The sequence below is a fragment of the Microplitis mediator genome, chromosome 7 (genome assembly GCF_029852145.1).
Source record: "Microplitis mediator isolate UGA2020A chromosome 7, iyMicMedi2.1, whole genome shotgun sequence".
Lineage (NCBI taxonomy): Eukaryota > Metazoa > Arthropoda > Insecta > Hymenoptera > Braconidae > Microplitis > Microplitis mediator.
This window is the reverse complement of record NC_079975.1, coordinates 7,323,374-7,350,155: the sequence shown is the minus strand read 5'-3', so window position 1 is coordinate 7,350,155 and position 26,782 is coordinate 7,323,374. Positions and strand designations below refer to the sequence as shown.

The window sequence follows — 26,782 nt, the reverse complement described above, 5'->3', positions numbered from 1 at the left end:
TGGTGTCATTAAGTGTTGAGTGTTCAGTGCTAGTGTAAAGTGTTGCGAGTTGCTGATGCTGATAACTTCCAAGTTCCTGAGCAAAATCATCTGGCATTGTCTGGTGGGAAATAGCAGTTAAGTGACGTTTTTTAGCTGCAATGCACTTGAAGCAATTTAAATTAAATCTCCAAATGTATTAGGACACCCTTCTGCATATTATTTTCCCACCAAGGTTTGTTCAAACACTTGCGTGTTTTTTCTTTTAATTTTTTAAATATTTTTCTATCATATTCTGCCACCATTCTATTTTAACGTACGATTTTCAGTTTTCTCCAATTTCTAATAATTTATTTTTTAAATATTTAAATTTACCGCGCAAATAATAAGAATAATTAATAAGGGCGTATTCCGAAATGCGCTACGTTACAGCTGCTTGCACCCTAAATTTAGTGTTTTTTTTAAATTACAAAGTGTGGGTCCACTAAGTGGGTTACAAAGTGAGTGATTAATATCAGTGTTTGTGTGAATAATTTTAATTAGTATATTTTGATATGAATAATTATCAAATTATTCAAATTTCGTTTCCGAATTGAGCAAAATTTATTCATCATGTGTCCAAAATGTATGTTTTTATTTTTTTTTAATTAATTCCTTATTTATTTTTTATATTCTAGCAATAATCTATTGCTTACAATTATTTACTTAATTTAATACTTGTAGTTATTAATTTTTATTTGTTAAAACAAAATAAGTATCAATTTTTTATTAAAAATATATGTATTATATTTAATTAAAAAGTAATGAAAATTTATCCACCGAATGCAGGAATTCCAGTGATAGCACGTCCAAGAATCAAACCATGAACATCGTCAGTACCTGTATCATAAAAATAAATTAAGAGTTTAAAATTTTGTTGACATATAGATTGGGGGGGGGGGGGGGGCGAAATGGGGTTACTATAATATTATGCTCCATTACAAATTTTTGTCAACTTCAGTACTCTACCCCCCCTCCCGCTCAACCCTACAACTGCCAAATTTTGAAACCCAGTAATTGGGGTTTTTTTACATGACTCAGTACATTACTTGTTTTATAAAATTACTGTCATAGTAAAGCCGGACCATATTGGCCACCGAATGGAAATTCAAATAAACACATGTAAAAATTACTGTGCCCATAGTAAAATTTACAATGATTACAGTAACTCTTTATATAATCGTTGTCTACTTTACTATGGCCATTAGGGTGGTCGTTAAAAATAAAATTTTCTCAGGCGCCCCATAAAAAGCTTCTTTTAAGTGAAGAAATACGGGGGGAATTTGGTTTTTTCCTTTTAAGTAAAAAGAACACGTGCCTCAGGACGATCAAAGTTCATTTCTCGATACAATCGCGGTTTTTTGTAAATATCTCATGAAATATGCAGATTAAAGGAAAAAGTCATGACAACAATTTTGTAGGAAATTAAATTCTTGACAAAAAATGTCGTGTTCATTTTTTTTATAAAACGTGTATTTATGAAGATATTTTAAAAAAACTTTTCTAGATCTTATCAATTGGGCATTTTAAGGATAACGAATGTTAAAAATAACGTTTTTTCTTAAATATAGACAATTTCGTAACTCGTAACATATCAATCATTAATGCTTGTTACAGTTTATATATACTTAGAAAAATGTTATTTTCGAAATTTGTAATCCTTAAAACGCTCAATTCATCAGATCTAAAAAAAGTTTTTTAAAAATATCTTCATAAATACACGTTTTATTAAAAAAATTAACATGACCTTTTTTGTCAAGAATTTAATTTCCTACAAAATTGTTGTTATAACTTTTTCCTTTATTCTGCATATTTCATGAGATATTTACAAAAAACCGCGATTATATCGAAAAATGAACTTTGATCGTCCTGAGGCACGTGTTCTTTTTACTTAAACCGAAAACACCAAATTCCCTCCGTATTTTTTCACTTAAGAGAAGCTTTTTATGGGGCGCCTGAGAAAATTTAATTTTTAACGACCACCCTAATGGCCATAGTAATTTTTACATGTGTTTGTTTGAATTTTCATTAAGTGGCCAACATGGTCCGGCATTACTATGACACCATATCATTTCAAACGAGAATAATTTCTCCGTGTAGAATTATTAATTTTGGGAAACTCACATAAGTGCACTTATTGCAGCTAAACAAAAATCGGTCTATCGGTTAACCCTGCGGGCCAGCCCCAAAACTTCCCGCTGTTTTCGAGCTCGTTCACGGAAAAAAATGTGTAGTTAAATTTACTACAAATGGAGTTCCATTTACTACACTGACTAGTAATATATAGGATAACTACACGTTTAGTAACAGTTACTAGTACACTGTGGTACACAACCTGTAGTACCATTTACTACAGTAAGTAGTCCTGAGAACTAGCATTAAATAACCACTGTGGTTCATTTTACTCCACAACATAATAGAATATATTTTATTCGTACTGTATCAATTAAATATCTGTTAGTTAACGATCATTATAGTTTTTATGATTTTGAAAACGTTTAAAAATATAAAAATTAATTTTAGATTCTTCGGACTTACAGTTTATCAAATCAAAATGATATAAAAATGAATTTATTAATGAATAACTTAAAATAATAAGGACCCAAATTTCAAAAGCTTACTTTTTATCAATATCTGATAAGGATAATTTTAAAAATATATTTGTAATCTATAAATTCTCGTATAAGCATAAACTTAGAATAATTGAGTATTAATTTTTATTAATAGAAAATATAAAAAACATCGTTTTAAAAGTTATAATTCTAATAAATAACAAATACTCAATAAGCAATGATTTTAAAAATTGCATTAAAATCACGATTCACTGATAATAGCATAGAAATAAAATTTAATAGAAGAAGTTGTAGGTGAGGTAAGCAAAAAGAAGAATGACAGGTTTTACAAAACAAATTTTTTTGTATTATATTTTTTATATATATATTTATTTTAAATTATATACACTAATGCAAAAAATTAAAGGAGCAGAAAAATTTTATAAATTTTTTAGTGATTTTTGGAAGGCTGTAACTTGGTGAAAAAAAATCGTATCGAAAATTGAAAAAAAGCATTTTATAGCTTGAAATCTCTAGTTTAGGTGTATTTTTTTCAAAATTTTTTAAAAGCTCCGATTATTGCGCAAACATGAGAAATACCGCGAGCCAAAAAATTTCTAAATTTTTTTTTTTTTTCCGAAGAGCCCACGGACCGCGGAAAAATTCTTTCAACTAAACGAATGCATACATCGTTTAGCAAATTTATTCAGCTTCAATTTGGTTTTTTTTTTAACCTCGTAGGACGATTTGTCGCAGAGATATCAGCCTTCAAACAGAAAATGATCCTTTTGGCTTTGATCTTCGATATTTCAGGTACCAATGATCGCACAGAAAGTTAAAGGGCGGCGTTGAAAACTTGAATAAATTCCCTACAAGTCCCTGTCATCATTTTTTAAAAAAAAAATTTTTTTTATTTTTAACATCCATTAGAAGAAAGTACAAAAAAATGACTTTTTTTGGTTTTTTAGTAAATCAACCGCTACTCTGCAAATATCGATAAAAAAAATAATGTTGCCAGGGACTTTTTTAGCTTGATGTACCTCCAAGACCCCTGTAAATTTTTAAATTGATCTATCGAACCGTTTTTTGGGAATCATCGATCAAAGTTTAGCTACACAATTAAAGGAGCAAGTTTTGTTCCTTTAATTGTGTAATCATAATCGAAATGAAAAAATTTTTTTTTTTCGACTTTTCTCAAATTTTTGCGTTGGTAACTCAGAAAATGCAAGGAAATGACAAGAAAAATAAAAAATTTCCAAAAAATGTCAAACAAAAAATTTAGAACACAAAAAACAAGTTTCAATTTTTTTTTTTCTTCGATTTTTTTTGACATTTTTTGGAAATTTTTTATTTTTTTTGTCATTTCCTTGCATTTGCTGAGTTACCAACGCAAAAATTTGAGAAAAGTCGAAAAAAAAAAATTTTTTCATTTCGATTATGATTACACAATTAAAGGAACAAAACTTGCTCCTTTAATTGTGTAGCTAAACTTTGATCGATGATTCCCAAAAAACGGTTCGATAGATCAATTTAAAAATTTACAGGGGTCTTGGAGGTACATCAAGCTAAAAAAGTCCCTGGCAACATTATTTTTTTTATCGATATTTGCAGAGTAGCGGTTGATTTACTAAAAAACCAAAAAAAGTCATTTTTTTGTACTTTCTTCTAATGGATGTTAAAAATAAAAAAAATTTTTTTTTTAAAAAATGATGACAGGGACTTGTAGGGAATTTATTCAAGTTTTCAACGCCGCCCTTTAACTTTCTGTGCGATCATTGGTACCTGAAATATCGAAGATCAAAGCCAAAAGGATCATTTTCTGTTTGAAGGCTGATATCTCTGCGACAAATCGTCCTACGAGGTTAAAAAAAAAACCAAATTGAAGCTGAATAAATTTGCTAAACGATGTATGCATTCGTTTAGTTGAAAGAATTTTTCCGCGGTCCGTGGGCTCTTCGGAAAAAAAAAAAAAATTTAGAAATTTTTTGGCTCGCGGTATTTCTCATGTTTGCGCAATAATCGGAGCTTTTAAAAAATTTTGAAAAAAATACACCTAAACTAGAGATTTCAAGCTATAAAATGCTTTTTTTCAATTTTCGATACGATTTTTTTTCACCAAGTTACAGCCTTCCAAAAATCACTAAAAAATTTATAAAATTTTTCTGCTCCTTTAATTTTTTGCATTAGTGTATATTATAATTGCACGCCTCGATTTTTAATTATATATATAGGGGAGGGAGGGGCAAAAGGGGGTACTTAAGGAAATACCAAGTTTTCGAGGACTCAAATACGCTAAATCTTTTTTTTTTAATGATATTCAAAGTAAATAAAAGAAATTTTCAGTTACCGTTGAAAAAAAAATTTTCATTTCTGCGGGCAAAATGGGGTACCCCCTAAAAAAGGTAAAAAATAAAATTTCTGGATTTTAAACGAATTTGATTGAGTTGAATTTTTTTGTAAGTAATTTACATGATGAAAAATTATATTTTACATGTTTATTGGATACAAAAGAAGAAAAAAAATTTTTAATTGTTTTTATCATAAAACAAACGTCATTAATATTTTTCAACTGACAATTGATTTTTGAAAAAGTTTATCAAAAAAAATTCAAAATAACGCTTAATTATATTTACAGAAGTGATTTTGGAATGTTTAAAAACCATTTAAAATATAAAATTTTTTTTTATCAAATTTTAGACGTACCCCGTTTTGCCTACCCTACCCCCTTTTGCCCCCCCTTCCCCTAAATATTTTTAATTATATATATTATAATTTATAATGTTTTATAATATTATTTATAATATTAAATACACTGACACAAGTTGAGGATACCCACAGAATGGAGTAAAAAAGTTGTAGGTGGCGCTGTTATTTTTTTCTTTCGATCATTTTACCACACATTGGCGTAGATTGTACAAGTAATCTGGTATTGTATACTCCAAAAATAGTAACAGATCCCAATTCATATAAAATTGTGTGGTTCCCAAAACCACAAAATAAGTATTTTATACTACATTGAGTAGTTGTGGAAACTACAAAGTTTTACCACATTACAGTAGTAAGCAGAACTCCCATAGTAGTAAAATATAACGCACACTGTGGCTTTTGTTACTACAGTTGTCATTGCGGCGACCACAAAGTGTAGTAAAATTTTTACTAGTTTGGTGTAGTAAATTCTACTCCAGCATTTTTTCCCGTGTTGAGTTCGAAAACAGTATTGTGGATACATTTTCGAGCTCTTCGAGCTCGAAAATACTTTTGTATGCCATTGTTTTCTGAAAAAACATTTTTTAGCATTTCTATCTCCCACGATATCTCGCGAACGAATTAACCGATTTTGATGGTTGAGGCGGCAATCGACGCGTTTTATTAAGTTCTAGAGCTGATTAGATTTCAAAATCGAATGATTCAATTTTTCTGTAGATATCTGGAAAAAAACGTTTTTCACTATTTTTTTAATCAACGATATCTCGTAAACGAATTGACCGATTAAGGCGGTTGAGGTGGCAATCGACGTGTTTTATTGAGGTCTTGAGCTGATAAAATTTTGGGAATGATTGGTTTTGTCGTTTCGACGATATTTGCAAAAAACCGTTTCCTACTGTTTCTTTCGTCGACGATATCTTTTGAACGGATTATCTGATTGAGACGTTCTTGGTGGCAATCGAAAGCTTTTATCGAGTTCTAGAGCTGATTAGATTTTGGAATTGATGGATCCAACAGTTTTCACAATATCCAAAAAAAACGAAAAAAAAAATTTTTTTTTTTTTCGTATTTCTTAAATATCTCAGAGTTTATTTGACTAAATGGTCTAAAATTTTTTTGAAAATCTAAGTTCAGAAAATATCTTTCGAATGCCGCAAAAACCATCTAAATCGGTTCATTCATCAAAAAGATATGAGAAGTTTACATCCACACACACACACACACACACCCACACACACACACACACACACACACACACACACACACACACACACACACACACACACACATACATACATACATACATACATACATACAGACATCGCTCTGAAAATGTCAGAAGAGCATCCTAGCACCTTCAAATGTCGACATATGATAAAAACCCTGTTTTTGAAAATCGGGGTGGAACCAATAACTTCCCGAATTTTTTGAAAATCGTCGATTTTCTCAGCGGGAAGTTAAAAATATATTTCATTAATTTTCTGAAAAATTTCATTTTTGTTAGTTACTGGGTTTCAAAATTGGACTTTCGTACATGTAATTGAAGTTAAAATGAATACTTGAAGGTTCAAAAATACTTTTCAAAATTTTTCGATAGACTTTAATTTATTTCCTTAAATATATTTTTGGTTTGAAAATTTTTTGGCTCCAATTTAAATAAATTTTTTTAATTAAACACTTTCCCGAAACGAAACACTCATCATTTAAGTCGGAAAAAAAAAATCACTGAGATAATATTCATATTTATTTAGACACCACACGGAAAAAAAAAAATAGTAGTGGCTACTCTCTGGGATAGTACTGAGTACTTTCTGTAAAAAAAAAATTTTAGACAGTACTGTATGCTATCTAGACTGTATCCACTACTGTCTAGACTATATCCACTACTGTCCGGGATAGTACTCAGTACTTTCCAGAGAGTAGTGGATACAGTCTAGATAGCATACAGTACTGTCTAAAATATTTTTTTTACAGAAAGTACTCAGTACTATCCCAGAGAGTAGCCACTACTATTTTTTTTTTTCCGTGCATATTAAAAAAAAAAAAATCACCTTCATAAGTAATTGAAGATTCAAGATTAACCATGTGTCTCATAACTTTATACTCATCTGCAATTCCATTTCCTCCCAACATTTCTCTCGTTATTCTTGCAATATTAATAGCTTTAGCTGCTGAATTTTTCTTTATTATCGAAATCATTTCCGGCGTCGCTCTAGAGATAAAGAAAGAGAAATAAAGTTATTAACAATTGATGAATAAAAGTATAAAATAATAATCAATTAGTCAAGTAATTAAGTAAATACTTTTTTTCATCTCTGAGTCTGCCAACACGTAAGCAAACTTCTAAACTGATGGCAATATCAATCATCATATCAGCGAGTTTTTTCTGTATCAGCTGATTAGCAGCCAAAGGCCTTTGAAATTGTTTTCTGTCTAATACATATTCCGTTGCTATTTTCAAACAGGATTCAGCTGCTCCAAGTGTTCCCCATGCAACACCATAGCGTGCATGATTTAAACAACTAAACGGTCCCTAAACATATAAATTTTTATATAACCAACATATTTTCATATTTAATTTTTTCTTTATTTGCAATTATGCAGTCGAATTTCATTAACTCGGACGGTCAGTCGACGGAGAAGCAGAAATTTCCGGAAAATTCCGACTTATCGAATGCCCCTTCTTCTTTAAGGTGTAAACTACACGCATGCGCTCACATCACATGAATGCAGTTATAAATATACACAGAGCCATACAAATGTATGGCAACGGGTGGGAGAGCGTAGCTCGTAGTGGGGATCAAGATTGAGAGGAAGTTTCGAGTTAATGGAAACCGGCTTAATGGAGCTTGACAGTAATAAAAATAATTATTATTATTATAAATTTACTTTGAGACCTGTAACACTTGGAATAAGATTCGTCTCGGGAATTATAACATCGTCCATTAATATCATTCCAGTTATAGAAGCTCTCATTGACATTTTACCCGTTATTTCAGGTGTACTCATATGGTCTTCATTACCCTCACGATCGATTAAAAATCCGCGTATTTCCCCGTCATCGCAACGTGCCCAAATTAAGAAGAGATCTGCAATCGGAGAATGAGAGATCCTAAAAAAAAATTTTCAATGCTGTATTACTTTAAATTCAATTATGATTTTTTGTTTAAATTAATAGTAGATTGTAAGGTAAGGGCGAAAATTCTGATTATAAACTCCGATTGAATCCTATATAGTCTTCCCGAAAAAAGCTTGGGATTTTTTCCCACCACTATTCCTTCTCCCTCTAGTATAATATTGTGAAAAAGATATTCTGCGCATACGCAAATCCAAATATTGTGGTAGAGGAGGAATAATTGTGATAGGGCAAAATCCCAAACTTTCTATGGAACGACTATAGGAATTTTTCTATCGGATTCAATTTGAAATTTCCGATTGAATCGGATTACAAAATTTTAATCCAAGTTTTTAATCCGAAAATATACTTCATTTTTCGTAATCCGAATTGGGAAAGTAAATTCGTTTCAGAGAGAATGAACCTCAGAAATCGCTCCCCCTACCGAAAATTTATATACTGCGCATGCGTAAAGAAAAGTAGGGGAATATTTAGTACATAGACCACCCAGAGTGGGGGTAAAAACAGAAAACACTCGTAGTACGCTCTTTTGTGGTAAAAATTTTATGGCATTACTTTTTTCAAAATCAGAAATTATCTTTTGCGACCCTTGTCATATCATATAATCTACTGTTAATTTATAACAATAGAATGAAAATTAAAATTAAATACCATGTTTTGTTGCCTCTTAATTTATAAGTTTTATTATCTGAATTATAAATCGCTCGTGTTTCCATTGATCTTGGATCGCTTCCGTGGTTTGGTTCAGTCAGTCCGAAGCATCCAATTATATCTCCAGAAACTTTATTTAATAAATGAAATATTCAAATTAATTATTTTTAAAAAATATCAATAATATAAAAATTCAAGTTTTATATAAATAGTTTTGATTTACAAGTCATCTTAGTCGTGATAATTAATATCTAATTAAGATTTTTTCTGCAAATTCTAGTCAGTGATATGCAATAAAAAATTCCTTTAAAGAAAATAACTTTCTTGGACCAAAAAATTATCTGTTTCTTAACTCAAAAAAATTAATTCTTGTATGTGAGAAGTGTATACTTCAAATTTCCAACCAATTTTTTTATTTCAACAAAAATTACTTGAATTTAAATCAAGCTAGTGTTTAAATTTGTTAAGATAATTTAAAAATGCCTACTCTTCAAAAAGTTATTGCACACCTCGAACGCGAAGCGGAGAGGTAGTGCTCTACTGTCGTCAAATGTAAAAGCAGGGTTGTCGTTAACTTAAATCACCTTCACTATTTTTTCTCAGTGATGAGGGATAAAATATTTAATTAGCAGTGATTGATTTGTAGACGATATTTAGCAAAAAAAAAAGAAATAAGTTATGAATAAAAACTTACTTAATTTCGGTAAATATTTATCTTTCTGTTCTTGACTACCCCAAGAATCTATTGCAACAGCTACAAGATTTTGCACAGAATGTGATGTCCTGTATCCTCCGTCCACAGCTTCAATTTCTTTGCTAATAAGACCGGAAGCGACCGAAGAAGCACCGGCAGCACCATAACCTTTTAAAGTACAGCAAAGTACACCAAGTTCACCAAATTCTTTCATTATTGATTTATCAAAGTGTTCATTTCTAAATGCCTTTAATATACGAGGTTGCAATTTTTCCTGACAATAAGAACGCATTTGATCTCTTATCATTATTTCTTCGTCAGTATACAGCGATTCAATATTGAAAGGGTCTTGATAATTGAATGCTATTAAAAGAATTTAGTACTTGTAAATTTTAGAAATTAAATGAATAAAAATTCATACGAAGAAGTACAAAAAAAAAATTAATATTTTTTGGTACCGTTTGGGATAGTTCAGAAATTGAAGATATCAATAAATTTTTATTAAATTTCAAGTGATTTTTGATGGTATAGATGCCGAAAAAAATATAAAACAGTAAAGAATTTTTGCAATAATTTTCAAAAATTAAGAAGAAAAATTCTGTAAAATTTTTTTTTAAAATATGGCAAACCTCTTAATATTGATGAAGAAAAAAAACAAATAGTGCAAAACAATATTGGGTTGCAAAAGTAGTAAGTCAAAAAAAATTGCATTATTAATTATTTTACTGATGCACGGAAAAAAAAACTGTTGCTGCAACAGGAAAGTTCTGTAGCAGCTACAGACCCACCTTTTACAGCTACTAGATCAGTCCTGTTGCAACCACAGCTCAATTCCTGTTGCAGTCACAGGATTAGATCTGTGACTACAACAAGAATATACTTGTGGCTGCAATAGGAATAGAACTGTCGCTGCAATAGGGTGGATCTTGTGAATACTACGTGACCTTTCTGTTGCAGCTACAGAGCAAGTCCTGCAGCTACAACAGAACTATGTCCTATAGCTGCCACAGAGTCATGTTCTGTTGCAGCAACAGTTTTTTTTCTTGTTTGGATAATTCAAATTAATCGGATTATTAATTTAAAAAATGATCAGTAATTTAAGTCGTGGGACTTTTAATTTAAAAAAAAAATTTATAGCTCCGAAGTAATGAGTTATTTGTAATGAAGAATTTCTCCGAAATTCGGAACATAAAAAAAAATAATAAAGTTTATAAAATTTCAGGCTTATTTGAAATCTTTTGAAAAAACCGACTTAAACATTCGTTATAAATTTTTTTGTAATTTTCAGTAATACAAAATTGAAAATTTTAGTAACAGTCTTCTCATAAAATCACAAAATTTTTTTTTTAATTTTTGATTCCTTAATTTTTTTGAGTAGTGTAAATTAAACTTACGTTTTTTATACAAAATCGCAGACAACGAGAAACCTAGTTTATAATTTTCGATAAATTAAGTAAAATAATATCAACAATATTTTTAAATTATAAATATAGAAAAGGATACATCTTCTACTTGCCGATGGATTTTTTTTTAATATTCTAAATAATTTCGATCTTACAGATAGTGCCATTTTATATATTTTTCAGTATGATAATAATAAACAATCGACAAGAAAAAAAAATAAATTTCTTAGTATATTATTCGCGTCTTATCTGACATTGGTTCTCTCCAGCATGACCTATAACTTAAAAAATACATACAATAAATAAACAATGGCTATTAATGAGGAGAAATTATCAAAAACGCACTCAAATAACATAACATACTTTTCATTAACAATTTAGTGAAATTATTTATTTTGAATTATTAAAATAATTCAACAGATTATTTATTATCGATCATATTCGTTAATTTAATTTTTTTTATTTCATTCATTTTAGTTATTTTATTTCATTCATTTACTTGTTGACTTCGATATGCTTAGAAGAACATTGACCTTACAATTATAGAGTGTGAAAGTATACGATATTGTATATGTCAAGTACTTGGAACGGTATAATAATGATAAATTTATAATTCAATTTTCTAATAATTAATTGCTGATCATTTCGAACGCGAGTTTTCTTTTACTAAAAAAAAAAAAAAAACATTGCACGGAAATATATATCTATATATAATTTTTTCTAAATTAAAAATGGATAACAATTTTGATAATCCTGAAATTAGTAGACAATTAAGGATATTTGAATTTTTTTTTAATTAATGAATTACAAAAAAAAAAAAAAAAAAATATGCACATGTAAGAAATTAAAAAAATTATAGGTGCAATTTTTAAAAATATTTTTTTTTCAAAATTTATTATTTAAAAAAAAATCAAAAAAATAATAGACGCCGGCTAAGTTCAGTATCACAAATTTTTAGCAATAAAAAATTAAATATAAGGATATTTAAGCAAACGACCTTGACGACACATATAAATATTGAATGTATTTAAATTCGCGCGAGTATAAAGCAACATAGAACCGGTTAAAAATGAATAAAAAACTATTTTAAAAGTACGTAGCGATTAAAAGTAACTTTTAATCATACGCGTGAAATAATATTACTGTGGAAAATATAATAGTGGAATTTAAATAACACTAATTTTGTAAATATACTCACTGTAATTTTTAATGGATAGAAAGTATTTAATTGGAGTTATATTATGGAGAAGACAGAAGTGTAGACGCATTTTATACGAGATTATATATATTTATTGTACAACACCGGCTCAACAACCTCGACTACGCGGCGTTGCATGTGTGACTAATGCAGGAGATAAATGCGCATACTATATATGATAACAGGAAAATATTTAAAAATTTCAGTATTGCATGGTAAGGAAGTTTTTTTTTTTTTTTTTTTTTATTGTTCCAGTGTATAGCCGCATTAACGGCCTTTTAGACTTTTTGCCTTAATATCGCAACTGCTTCCTTTTTCTGCTTTCATTGTGCGGCTGTGGCCCAACTTGTGTTTATACTGTACTGTACCATTACGGTGATACCCTACCCCCCACCTCGGCTGTAGGAGTATAGGGGCAAGGGAAACCACAGAGAAAACCATTGCCACTACATTTTGGTTTGGGTGAGGCTCTAGTGATTGATAAAATTCCCATTTCCATCCTAACGGTCAGAGACCTCTGATCGAGCTCAACACATGGCTAAGCGGTCACCCAACCAATTAGCGATCATGCTCGATGCTGCTTAACTTGGGCGATCGCCCGAGCCATACGAGAACCGCTTGGCTGCCTCTGCCCACTTGGGAAGTTTTTATATTTAAATATGTCGCGACTCTGTGTTAAATTAATAATCAAAGTGTTTCCCATGCAGGAGCCGCCAGAGTTGAACGACAGGGCCCTACTTGGCTCAGCACTGGGGAACCTAGCTTTGGCACATCTATATTGGATCATGCTTGGCTCAAGATTGGATACTCAGTCCTGACCGTTGTAATGATTACCCGGGCTTGGGCCAAGACTGGGTAACCTAGCCTTGGCCATGCAATGGCAATCCAGACTTGGGCCAAGGTTGAATTCCCCAAGTTTGGCTATACCTATGGTTTAATAAGTAGATCATATAAATGTATCAGTTCAACATTAGTAGGTTCGTCCCATAGTTATCGTTCGGACCCAGCAGCAATCAGAAGGACGGCAGTTCACGCTCGGAGCCCAGCAGAATTTTCATCGAGTTTTTTTCACATCATTTACCTCCTTTAGATAGTTTAAACGTTAATGATCATAAATTCTACGAGGTTAATAATAAGATAATTTTTTTTCAAATTAAATTTATTCGTTTCCTCGAGGCATGGGCAAGGTCTGGCAAAAAAGTCAGGGCCAGGTCTAGCAACCAGGTTTGGCCCAATGTTATCATTCCAAAGTCCTACCAAGGCTGGGCCAAGCCTGCGCCAAACCTGGGTCCGTCGTACTTTCCTCTCTGGGTTATATAATTATTATTAAACTTTTATGAATAATGCGCAGAAAAATAGAATGTTATCGCGCAAGAAATATTTTGCATTATAAAATGAAGAAAATAATTTTCTTAGGATTAAAAAAAATTTCTTGCCTCAACAAAATTTTTTTGCTCCAACAAAATTGTTGTTTTTAATTTATGATGCAAAAGATTTTTTGGAGCAAATAAAAATTATCTTGGGACAAGTAAAAAATTTTTTGTGCCGAGAAATTTTTTTTTCTGTGTACGGAAATTTTTTTAAATAAAATTTAAAAACGAAAAGTTTTTGTTGTTAAAAATAATCAATTGAACGATTCATTAATCATAAATTTTTTGATATTAATGTCTGGGGGCTGTTTTAGCGAAAAGAAAAAAAAATTAAGATAATTTTAAAGATCTATATTTTTTTTTGACTCGCAAATTTTAATCTTGATAAAATTTGTCATTTAAAAATAATTTCTTTATTAAAAAATATAAACATTTATTAAATTTGTAACCATATAATTCATACAAAAATTAACATTTTCAAAAATGGTCAGCAAAAAAATCAAACTGTTCTTAATTTAAAATATCCATTTTATCCAGCGAATGCAGGAATTCCAGTAATAGCACGACCCAGAACCAAACCATGAATATCATCCGTACCTGAATCAAAAATTATTATTATCAGTACTATTTTAAAATACAATACGGTAGAATGTAAATTTTAAATAGTAATTTTTATTTATAATTCAATATTACAAATAAATTATAATTTACCTTCATAAGTTATAACAGCTTCAAGATTAACCATATGCCTTATAACATGATATTCATCAGATATTCCATTACCACCTAACATATCTCGGGCAGTCCGAGCAATATTGATTGCTTTTGCCGCGGAATTCCGTTTAATAAGTGAAATCATTTCTGGCGTAGCTCTATATTTTGAACAAAATGATTTGTAATTATAAAAAACCTACACGATTATAATGAAAAATTGCGCACTTCAAACTCTCATTATAATATTTTATAAAATATTCATTACAATATACTTATATTACACACCAAGAAAAATTATTTTCCCCATACCTGCACTGAAAGTTTAAATTTCTGCCCTGTTTAGAGGGAAAAAAGTTGTACTTTTTCTTATGAAAAAATACATGACAAAAATTAGCGCATGCGCCATTTTTCTTTCATGTAGAGGCAAAAATTTAAACTTTCAAGTACAGATCTGGTGAAAAATAGTATGCACACCACGAAGGAAAGAATGACGTCTCAATTTTTGCGACCTTCGCCTCTAGCTCGGGTAGGCAAATGTCCTACTTTTCTCCCTTGGTGTATAATATACTAATTTTTATTAGTCTATACTGATAGAAGGATTTCTTAGTATTTAAGAAATGGTTTCTTAAATACTAATAAATCCTTCTATCAGTGTATTATACACAGCCAGTCGAAACAAGATAATTTCAGCCCAATGCCGCAAGTAAATATTAGAGTATGCGTAAATTGTGAATGCCTTGTCAGCGATCAGAAACGAATAATGATTTTGCCCGCTGACTGAAGGCATTCGTCATTTAAACTATGATACTTGTCATTTATTTAACAGTAATTTCAGACCATTAATTTTACTTACGTAAATAACAGTTTTGACTTTGTAATTAAGTTTAATAAAAATTATCGTAAATAATAAAAATTATTTATTTTTTCAACATAATCGTAAATTAAAAATCACAATTTACGATTACGCTAATAGATGATCAGATTATTGCTCTTCGATTAACTTATTTCTGACTGGCTGCTGACACTGAAACTGAAACTGATACGAATTCAGACTGCGAGTGATGTCAGCCCTCACCTACATCACCAGCAGCCAACTTCACCCAGGTCTGAAATCGTCTTGTTTCATTCCCAGTCACACAATGTACTATTTAAATTTTTATTTAATTTTCATGACACCAGCATCGAAACTTGAAGTTTCGGTGTCTCTACAGCCCGTCGAAACAAGCTAATTTCAAGCCGATGCTCCAAACAATTGCTAGCGAATTCGTAATTCAAAAATACCTTCATACAGCGGGCAGAAACATGCGTGTTTCGTCCCAACGGAAGAACTACAATTATTTCTGCCCGGTATCAGTTATACTTGATGTTCATTTGCAGCCTTTTTACTCTCATTTGTTTACTTGTCACTTCAGTTTACACTGAGAGAAAAAAAAACTTTTTTCAAGTATATAAATGTTTGTATCCTACCGAGTAAATATTTGTTTAATCTTAGTAAAAATGTACTCTGATCAAGTATATTTTCTTAAAATAAGTATAGAAATTCTTAAATCAAGAAAATATTACTCGGTTGAAGTACATATTTACTATGATTAAGAATGTTATTTGTTTGTATAGTACCGAGTAAATATTTCTTTAAATGAAGTATTTATACTTGGGAAAAGTTTTTTTTTCTTTCAGTGTACTCATTTTATTTTTTAAGTGACAGTTTTAATTAACTAAATAGAATTACTAAAAAATAAGTGAAAATAATATTTTCGTCTTATTAACTATTTAATAAGTGAATGTAAATCACATATTTCTCATTCTCTAACATTCTCCTTATCATCGGCTTGAAATTAACATATTTCTTACTGGCTGCTGACACTGAATCTTCAAGTTCCGATGCAGGTAATCATGAAAAATATGGTGTGTGATTCAGGATAAAACACGATTTCAGACTGCGAGTGATGTCAGCCCTCGCCTGCGGCTCGGGCAGCCAAACTCACCTAGTCTGAAATCGTCTTGTTTCATCCCTTGTCAGACAATTTACTATTAATGTAAGTGAACATAATTTATTTCAATTGAAATACCTATTTTCATCTTTTAGTCTACCGACTCTCAAACAACCTTGCAAACCCATAGCTATTTCAGTGATCATGTCAGCAAGTTTTTTTTGCACCAACTGATTAGCCGCTAACGGCCTTTTGAATTGTTTCCTGTCTATTACATAAGTATTTGCAATTTTCAAACACTGTTCGGCTGCGCCCAATGCTCCCCATGCTATACCATAGCGCGCGTGATTCAAACATTCGAAAGGTCCCTGAGTAAATTTTTGAATTAAATTGACATGTACATTAGGGTGGGTTGAAAAAAAACTTTTTTTTTTGTATTTCTTAGCATGGGGATAGAATTTGTACCTTATAAAAAAAAAAATTTTTTCAATAAAAAAAAATTTTTTTACTCAACATTTTGAGGTGGCCCACTCATTTTTTAAATAAATAATTGATTAAACAGAGTAGTTCCAATGAACAAAGTTTTTTTTTGTCTAATATTGTGGAAAACATCTAATAATTGTCAAATGTGATTTTTTTTCACTTCACTTTCATTTTAATTCAAAAGAAAATGCTTTTCATTTTGGATTTTTTACTTAAATTACAAAAATAATAGGAAAAAAATTTTTTCAACTTCTGACTTTCAATTAGCTTTCAAGGGGACACCCTACAGATTCTAGAACACCATGTAATTTTTTTCGTTGGGACTACCCCGTTTGATCAATTATTTATTTTAAAAACGAGTGGGCCACCTCAAAATGTTGAGTAAAAAACTTTTTTTTTTCTTAAAAATTTTTTTTTTTTTAAGGTACAAATTCTACCCCCATGCTAAGAAAAGCAAAAAAAAAGTTTTTTTTCAACCCATCCTAATGTACATTCAATTTTTTTAATTATATATTTTTTTACCTGAAGGCCGTTTACATTTGGGAGCATGTTCGCTTCCGGAATAATTACGTCATCCATAATAATCATTCCCGTAGTTGATGCACGTAATGATACTTTGCCGTTTATTTTTGGTGTACTCAATGTATCTTCATTACCTTTACGTTCAACTATGAAGCCACGTATTTTATCGTCATCACATTTTGCCCATATGATACATAAATCTGCGATTGGTGAATTTGTTATCCTAAAAAAAAAATAATTGCATTTAATTTTACTAAATATTTGATACAGTGTAAAAAATTTGCGGAGTGAACGCGGATTAAATCCAGAGTGAATGCGAAGCAGATGACTGTGTATTTATTTTATGTCCTTGGAGTAAAATTCACTCCAGAGGGGAGTTTATTTTAATATTTAAACTCCGGTTCAAAGTTAATTTAAATTAACTTCTAACTGAATTTTATTTTAGCATTAAAATTCTAAATTTGAGTGAATGCAGATTTAAATAAAATCACTCCCGATTTTTTACAATTTAATTTAATTGATAATAAAAATAGACCATGTTTTACTCCCACGTAATTTATAAATTTTTTTATTTGAATCATAAATTGCTCGTGTTTCCATTGATCCTGGATCACTGCCATGATTTGGTTCTGTCAATCCGAAGCATCCTATGTAATCACCCGAAACTAAAAAAAAAATATATCCGTAATTCGGATCCACCAGGGACAAATCTTAACATAAATTATTAATATTTTGAGAAAAATATCATTAAAATCACCTAATTTTGGCAAATATTTATCTTTCTGCTCTTGATTACCCCAAGAATCGATAGCGACCGCCGCGAGATTTTGCACAGAATATGATGACCTGTATCCACTGTCAACAGACTCTATTTCTTTAGTAATAAGTCCATATGCAACAGATGAAACTCCTGAAGCTCCGTAGCCTTTTAAAGTGCAACACAAAACCCCAAGATCTCCCAATTCTTTTATTATACGTTTGTCAAAATTTTCATTTCTAAATGCTTCTAATACTCGCGGTTGTAATTTTTCCTGACAGTAAGCGTGGAACTGATCCCGTACCATTATTTCATCTTGATTGTATTGTGATTCAATTTTGAATGGATCTTGCCAATCAAATGTAGCTAAAAAAATCCTTATTAATCATTTTCTTTGTCATGATCAAAAAGTTGTATCTTAAGTTTTATTTATTCAAGAAAACTATTTAATGTTTCGGGTTCCAGGTCGCGAAATTTGATCTAATTTACCTTAACCAGATTATATTTAGACTAATTGGTCTGTCTTTAAATTTTTATAAAAATTTGAAGCTTTTTTTGATCTAAAGACGATCAAAAATAGACCACTAAAAATAATCAGCGGTGAAAAGTCTAATTTTGGTTTAAATAAAATCAAAATATTTTTAAAAAAAAGTTTGGTTTAGTTCTCGAAGCGACAAAAACCAAACTCAAAATTGTCGAAAACAAGTCTGAAAATAGTCTAAATAAGGACTAGTATGGGCAAAACTCGATTAAATTCAGATGTTAATTAATTACAAATAAAAAGTAAAATTAAATAGAAATAACTTAAAATTTTTATTTGATTTAAAACAGATCACATTTTTTGACCTGGGGTATTTAAAAAAAAAATAGATCTATTTTTTTTTTCGTGAGATGTATATATATTAGTCCAAGGCCAACCTAGTCGAATTCAAATTCAAATCAAAATTTTTCAAATTTAAATCAAATCCAATTTACTTTAAACTAGATCGAATTCAAAGCAATAGATCTACTTTTTTTTCAGTATATATATGTATATTATGAGGCCTTGGGCATACCCAATCTAGCCAATCGAGTCGAATTCATATACGAATCAAATTCACGCCTCAACCAAATCAAATTCAACTTTTGAAACTAGATCGAATTCATGGATCGGCGACGGGACACCTCAGGACCGAAAGACCTCACATTCTTTGTATGAAAAAATTCTTTCGGCGACCGCTGGGATTAGAACCCACGTCTGGCCAGTGATCAAGTTCGAGAGACCTAGGCCTAAGAAATAGATCTTTTTTTTTTTTTTTTTTTTTTATTAAAGTATAAAGTCTGATACATGGCTTTGGGAGTTCCCAATACAGCCAACTTACAAAATATATCACTTATATCTATATTCACATAAGTAAATCTATGCATATGTAAACTACCTTACTTATTGTTGGTAACATCACATATTTTGGAGCGCAAATTACAAATCAATTTCCTTACTTAACTCTATCACTTACAGTTAACTAATTATATAAAGTAGTAATACTACTGCTCTTATATTATCTAAGGCACATCATTGTTGATAAAATAAAATAAATTTTACTTAGACAAAAATTATCAAATGCTTAAATAAAAATATCAATTGCGTTAATAAATCTACTCAAAATTTTTATAATATCGTGGCTCATATAAGTTAGAAGAACTTCGACGCTATGAGGAGCTGGACCGATAGTTTTATAAAGAGATTTCATCAACTCTTTTCTTTGTACCTCAAAACGAGGACACTGAAAAAACACATGGTTCGGCGTCTCCTCAGACCCCTCACATGGACACAATGGAGATGGAACTATACTAAATCTTGCTAGACTGGATCTCAGGGAGCTGTGACCACTTCTTAAACGAAGTATAGACACAGTAGCACGTCTATTCAATTTAATATGACTAAACCAAGGCTTGCTCAAACTAGAATAATAATTCTGGAAATAATAATTTCCTCTATTGGCCCCGGAATCAACACACCACTTTTCAAAGTCATTTCTTAGCATCTCCTTCCACTCCCGTTTAAAATCACTCCCTGGTAAACTCAACGAAGTATCTCTGCCTACGAGTATCGCATCTTTCGCAACTCTATCCGCCATTTCGTTCCCCTTGATCCCACAGTGAGCAGGAATCCAAAAAAGTCTAATGCGTTTACCCGAAATTGTAAGCTTTCGTATCCGACTCCGTAAATGAAAAATTAGATAAGATTTATTACCCACATTCCGATCTGATATCAAGGCTTGAAGGACACTTCTCGAGTCCGTAAAAATTGTAAAACACTTACGTTCCGATTTTTCGATTAGAGATAAAGTCTCAACGATAGCCATAGCTTCTAAGGTGAAAATTGACGCATCCTTTGGGGCCCTGAAATAATGTTCGACCGACTCATCCCATTCAATCACTGAGAAGCCTCCAAAAGGCTTATTTGGAGCTTTAGATCCATCCGTAAAGAAACACGTCGTACCATTTAAAAAATCGTGAAAGATATCTCTGAAGAGCCCTTGACAGTCAGCCGCGCCTTTAATTTCGTCGCCTTCTTCAAACGAGATTATGGGGTGAAACCAAACCGATTCCAATTCATAACTAAGGCATTCTGGACTACGAGAAGTCTTAATAAGATGACTAACTTTTTCAACATCACGGAAACAGGTAGTTAAATTGGTGGGTCCTTCTCTGTTGACTACAGTTGGATTATCCTCAATGTCTATGATGTCATATAAACTCCTTATAGCCTTATGGTCCTGCCTTGCAAATGCTCTGGTTAAAAAATTACGGGCTAGGTATTTAAATCTTAAATCCAAAGTAGGCTCCTTTGCCTCAGCTAGAATGATGTTTGTAGGCGTAGTCGAAGAGAAACCTAAAGCTGCCCTCAATGCTCTGAACTGGATCCTGTCTAACAGATTACTATCAGACTTAGTGAGTTTATGGAACAAGAAGCCACCATATTCTATTCTGGACCTAATTAAAGCCCGGTATAAACCCAGAAGCAAAGATGGGTCTGCTCCCCACCAAGTTCGTCGTAGACATCCTATAGTTTTTAGTGCATTACAACATTTCTTACCAACCTCCTTAATGTGGTCACTCCATTTGAGAGCAGAATGCAGATGCATTCCTAAAAAACGGACATTTTCGCAGTTTTCGGTTTCACTACCAGCAACATTAATTTTCCACACTCTGCGACCTTTAACCTTTTTCCCGTTTTCTTTCTTTTGTATTTCCGAGTTATTTCTACTAAAAATGACAAACTTAGTTTTTAAAACAGAAAGTTCTAAACCTAACCGATCTAATTCACGACAAATCTCAATCATTATATTTTCTAAGTTATTAATGGCTATTTGAGTAGATTTATTGCATGAGAAAATACAAACATCATCAGCATACTGAACAACTTCACAAGCTCCATTCCGATTTACAATCCCGTCTAAATCCATTACATAGATCGCGTAAAGAATGGGGCTAAGGACACTACCCTGCGGGAGACCACGATAAACCCATTGAGATTCATCAATCTCTCCGAATTGGAATTTAAGGCACCGTTCTGAGATTACATTATATACGAATGACACCATTTTGGGTGGAAAACCCAGACACTTTAGTTTCTCGACAAGAACATCTGGCAAGACATTATCATACGCAGATTTAATATCCAGAAATAGAGCAGCAGTGACTAAACCTTCTTTAAATGCTTTAAGAATACCCGCACACAAGATTGTAAGATTGTCTGCACAAGACCTATTTTTCCTAAAACCATTCTGCGACTCGGGTAATTTACCCTGATACTCCAACCACCACATTATCCGGTTATTAACCATTTTTTCCATCACTTTGGAAAGACACGGTGCAAGAGAGATAGGACGATATTTATTTCCTTCTGCTTTAGGTATAAAAAAAATCGAATATTTCCTCCACTCTATCGGAAAAGATTGCGATTCAAAAACCTGATTGTATAATTCAAGCAACAACCGCCTACCACCTTCAGGCAAATTATGCACCATATTATAATCTATTCCATCCAGTCCAGGACTTGAGCTTAAGTTTAAGTTAGCAATAGCGTAATTTAATTCTTCCATGTTGAAAGGTACGTCCAAAAATAAATCCCCTTGTTGGTAGTCAAAATCCGGCTTCTGCGGTTTCACCCACGGAGGACATAGCTCTTCAATCATTTTGCGAACAGCCATAATTTTAATTTCACTATACTCATTCATATTTTCTTTGAAATTCCATCTATTCTGAAACCCTTTGATTCGACTCCAAAGAAACTTAGGATTAGTATCCTTAGAAAGACTTTCGCAAAACTTCTTAAAACTCGATTCTTTAATCTGTTTTAAACCTAATGAAGCTTGAACCTGCATTTCTTTGAAAGCTAGAAAATTCTCCGCGGACCTATTAAACTTAAACTTTTCAAGACTTGCTCTTCTCAATCTTACCAGCTTATCGCATTCCTGATTCCACCATACGCAAGGTGGTCCTTTCTCTCTAGGTGGAGCAAGAAGTGGGTTTTTTCCTTTCTTTTTCTTTTTCGGGAGATTTGGAGTTGCCGAACGAACCCATTCCTCTAACGCCGCTGAGAACGTGGAATATTTAACTTGTAACTCACAATTTGAACGTAGCAAATCAGCAATGTCTCCAGTGTTTTTAAGACAGTTGTCCCTAAAGATCGACCAATCCACTGACCGATTATATAATCTATTCGAGGATTTACACTTTAAACCAGCTTGAGCCCTCGCCTTATATTCTATTATAATAGGAAAATGATCACTCCCCCAAAAATCGTTATTAACCCTCCAATTAAAAAACCAGGACGATTGATAATCAACAAAGGTTAAATCAATCATTGACTCAGTACCGGAAGAAGGACACAGGTGAGTCGATCTACCATCGTTCAAACAGAAAGCAACATTTTCTTCTAAACAATCAGCTAACGCTTTACCTATCTTACAATCATGAGAGCTACCCCACATGTAGTGATGCGCATTGAGGTCACCCCCAACTAAGAAATGACCAGAAAACTGGTTGAAAAATTCAAGCCATTCATCTTTATCAATCTGTTCAGACAAAGGAGGTCTATAACAGGAAACAATTGTAATAAAGCCACCACTAAGACCCAGTCTAATAGCACAAACTTCCATCTTGCCATTGCAGTCACCTAGACCCCGAACCACCGTATATTTTAGAGTATTTCTTACCAGAATAGCCACCCCACCTCCAATATTACCATATCGGTCCTTCCTCACTACGTCAAAGTTCTTCAAATACAAAGTATCTTTGTTATTTTTGAGCCACGTCTCTGAAATTAAAAAAATATCAATATTAGTTGAATTACGTTCTAATTCTAGCACCTTATTTTTAATACTCCTCGCATTCCATTGTACTATACTAATAACATTTGGGTTAGAACGTTTAGGTATTGCCATAATCACAATGAAGTTGAACTGTTCTCATGATACGTTTAATTAGCTGCCCAGCATCCGGTGCCATCGTCAAAGCTTCAAACAGCCGTTGTAAAGCTTCTCCAATAACTTCAGCCAAATTTGCTCCCGTACTCTGATTCTGAACACTTGACTCGTGCTGGTTATCATGCTCTTCCTGATGATGGTTATTACTAGACTTCTGGGTAAGAGACTGACTCCAATCAGACTTTCTATTCAGTTCTTTTTTCTGACTTTGGAACTGGACATTACTAATATCCGCCTTTTCTGGTAATGGTGGAAAGTCTTTTAATGATCTACTAACTTGTCTTTTCTCAGTACTCTTCTTACTATCCTCCCCATTCTCTATGTATCGCAGAGTTCTTTTTGCCTCGGTAAAAGAGACATTGTCACGAGCCATAACTTGTTTAATCTCAACTTCCCTGGCTCTACTAGGACATCGAGAGTCTAAAGCACTGTGAACCCCTCCACAATTTACGCACCTCTTAGTATTTGCACATTTCTCTCCCTCAGCACGAGCATGAACTTGACCACATTGCAGGCAGACTTCTTCATTAACACACTTGCTGCTGATATGTCCCAAACGACCACATTTGTAACAAATTCGTACCGGTGGAACGTACTCAGCAACTGGCAGTAAAACTCCCCACATTCTTACTTGATGCGGCAAACTCGTAGATTCAAATGTAACACAGACTGAAGAGGAGTCAATCCACTTTGTTTCTCTGCCTGTGCCACTCTCTTGAATGCTAGACAAATTTTGCTTGGCTCTTTTTTTAAGTCGAAAAACATCTACTACCCGCATACCTGAATTTTCACTAGTGATTGTATCTTTAATTTCATCCATACTGAGATCAGTTGGCACACCACGTAAAACCCCTTTGCGGAAAACAATAAACCTTGGGACATATGCATCAAGTCCACTAGGTTTAAGCTGTTGATTAGACAAACACGCATTAGCGCTTTCTCTTGTATTAAAAGTAAGCCTCCAAACATTCCTAGAGCTTCGTGAAATATTATCGAAACGAACTGAAGCACGAGTTAACTTACGTGCAACTTCTAGTAAATTAATTTCCTTTTCCTTTACCTTTTCTTTATCATCTACACACAGTCGAATAAAAACTGCAAAGGGACCTTTGTCCCGAGAGTTATACTTAAACTGACTGTCTAATGATGATATTTTCACCTGGCTTTCCTGAGATATTGGCTGATTATTCTCTAAATTAACATCTTGATTGCTATTGCTACTTGCCGTTTCCTCTAGATCCATATTCGGGTCATCAACTATTATTTCATTGCTGACTTTATATCTCTTGGTGCGCTTCCCTGTCAAATCTTCGCCGTTTCTATCTTTTCCTTTCTTATTGGCTGTCATAACTTCTGCAAACTCACGAAAATTCAAATTTGCAATTCCAGCTCTTCTAGCTTCAAGATATCTTTTAAATAATTTATCCGCCACTAGCTCATTCTTGTGGGAGGGAGTATTCCCTCCCCTCTGACTCTTAGCCCTAGTCAAGGTTGAGGTTATGCTCTAACTGGATTTAAAACAAAAAAGTTAAAAGATATAAACTTAAACGAAACACTAAATAGTGTCCCGTGTGCGCATACGTTTTAATTCAGTAATTGACTTAATCAAAATCTTCTTTAAATCACAAAATATTTTAATTTTAATCAATTGCGTTTTTCACGTCCAACCGTCTTTTTCCAATCCCAACGGACCCCTGGAATCAGAAATAGATCTACTTTTTTCTAACATGTGTCGCCATCTACTGGAAACGGCGCTCAAATAAAATTTTAACCATCGCTGGATAATATAGATATAGATCATTGACCTTATTATCAATAATTTATAAATAAAAGTACTCAGTAGTAAAAATAATGTCTACAAATTACAAGACAATATATATAAATATTTTTTATCATTGCACTTCTTAATATAGATGTATTACATGTTATAATTCAATACATACTTGAGATCACAATAATATTATAAGATTAATTCGGTTGAATGTTACAAAAATAAAGACTTACATTTTTTATAAAAACTCGCCGCAACAGAAAAATCTGGTTATTTATTTATTTAAACAATTAAGAAAAATAGTTATCAATTTTTTTAAAATTAATTGAACAATGACAATTATGCATTTTGAATGATGATTTAAAAAGGATACGTTTTATTGATTTTAATGAATAATATCCATTAACTATTTTAAATAAATAACTTTGCGCACGTACTGCCATACTAACAAATATTATTATTATTAATATTATTAATATGAATGTTACAATCAGCTGTTATCACATACAGAACTCAGTATAAACTAAAAATCATAAGAATCGATCATTTTTTTTTATTCGTATATTTTATCGCGTGACATATATTTATATATATATATATATATTGCAAAGATATTTTAGAAGTTTTATCTTTTATAAAATGATGATAATAATTTAAAAAAAAAAAATACAGTAGACTCTGGTTATAAGTTACATCGGACGCTCTACTCACTCTCACGTCAATTTCATTTTTTCCTGTAAGTAAGAGTATAGACAGAAACATTGCTTATAACCAGAGTCTACTGTAATAAGATTGAAAAATAAAATAATTATTTTATTATTGGTGGAATATCACGTGGTACATTTGCCGCCATAATTTTATAAAATTAACGAGAATGAAACTATGAGATTTACTTAGCAATGTTACAAATTATGGAAACTTTACAGTACATATATTAGTACACTGAGATATTATTCTTGTTTGAAATGCTATGGTGTCATAGTAAAGCCGGACCATTTGTGCCACCTATGGAAATTGAAATAAACACATGTAACAATTACTATGACCATAAAGTAAAATTTCCAATGGTTCAGTAATTTATCACATCATCGTTGTCCGGCATTACTATGACACCATAGGATTTCAAACAAGAAAAATTTCTTCGTGTACACTGTAAAAAATTTATGGAGTTAATTGAATCAGAGTGAATTCCTCCGAGTCAAAACACAAATTTTAGTTTAGTCCTCAAAAGCCTCAATTTCTTTGATATTTTATTTGCCGCCCAGAAAGTAACTCTACTTTAGGACTCAAAATCCTCAATGAGAACTATGAGGTGTAAATGCGAATAATTTATCGATTTTAAATTATAAGTAAGACCTCAAAATCCTCTACGAATGAAAAGTTATACTTCGGACTTAGAAGA

The 26,782-nt window shown here is 31.9% G+C and overlaps 2 protein-coding genes across 5 annotated transcripts; both read right to left on the bottom strand.

Annotated features, from left to right (window-relative positions):
• Positions 1-572: 572 nt before the first annotated feature.
• LOC130671381 (glutaryl-CoA dehydrogenase, mitochondrial-like) lies at positions 573-12,517 on the bottom strand. 4 transcript variants are annotated; one of them, XM_057475237.1, is made up of 9 exons: positions 12,359-12,517; positions 11,261-11,441; positions 11,152-11,184; positions 9,758-10,120; positions 9,064-9,193; positions 8,166-8,388; positions 7,580-7,809; positions 7,328-7,488; positions 573-858 (listed from the first exon to the last, which is right to left on the bottom strand). In XM_057475237.1, exons 2-9 carry the CDS (start codon positions 11,325-11,327, stop codon positions 791-793), a joined length of 1,275 nt encoding a protein of 424 aa, XP_057331220.1. In that variant the 5' UTR covers positions 11,328-11,441; positions 12,359-12,517; the 3' UTR covers positions 573-790. The 4 variants fall into 4 exon arrangements, with proteins under 4 accessions (XP_057331220.1, XP_057331221.1, XP_057331223.1 ...); XM_057475238.1 differs by having other exon boundaries at positions 11,261-11,435; positions 12,359-12,492; XM_057475240.1 differs by lacking the exon at positions 12,359-12,517 and adding an exon at positions 11,524-11,776.
• Positions 12,518-14,136: 1,619 nt separating this feature from the next.
• Positions 14,137-25,964, bottom strand: LOC130671490 (glutaryl-CoA dehydrogenase, mitochondrial-like). Its single transcript, XM_057475409.1, has 8 exons — positions 25,754-25,964; positions 25,614-25,646; positions 18,136-18,501; positions 17,914-18,043; positions 17,379-17,601; positions 16,512-16,741; positions 14,440-14,600; positions 14,137-14,325 (listed from the first exon to the last, which is right to left on the bottom strand). The coding sequence occupies exons 1-8, from the start codon at positions 25,821-25,823 to the stop codon at positions 14,258-14,260; spliced, it is 1,281 nt and encodes a 426-aa protein (XP_057331392.1). The 5' UTR covers positions 25,824-25,964; the 3' UTR covers positions 14,137-14,257.
• Between the last annotated feature and the right edge of the window lie 818 nt (positions 25,965-26,782).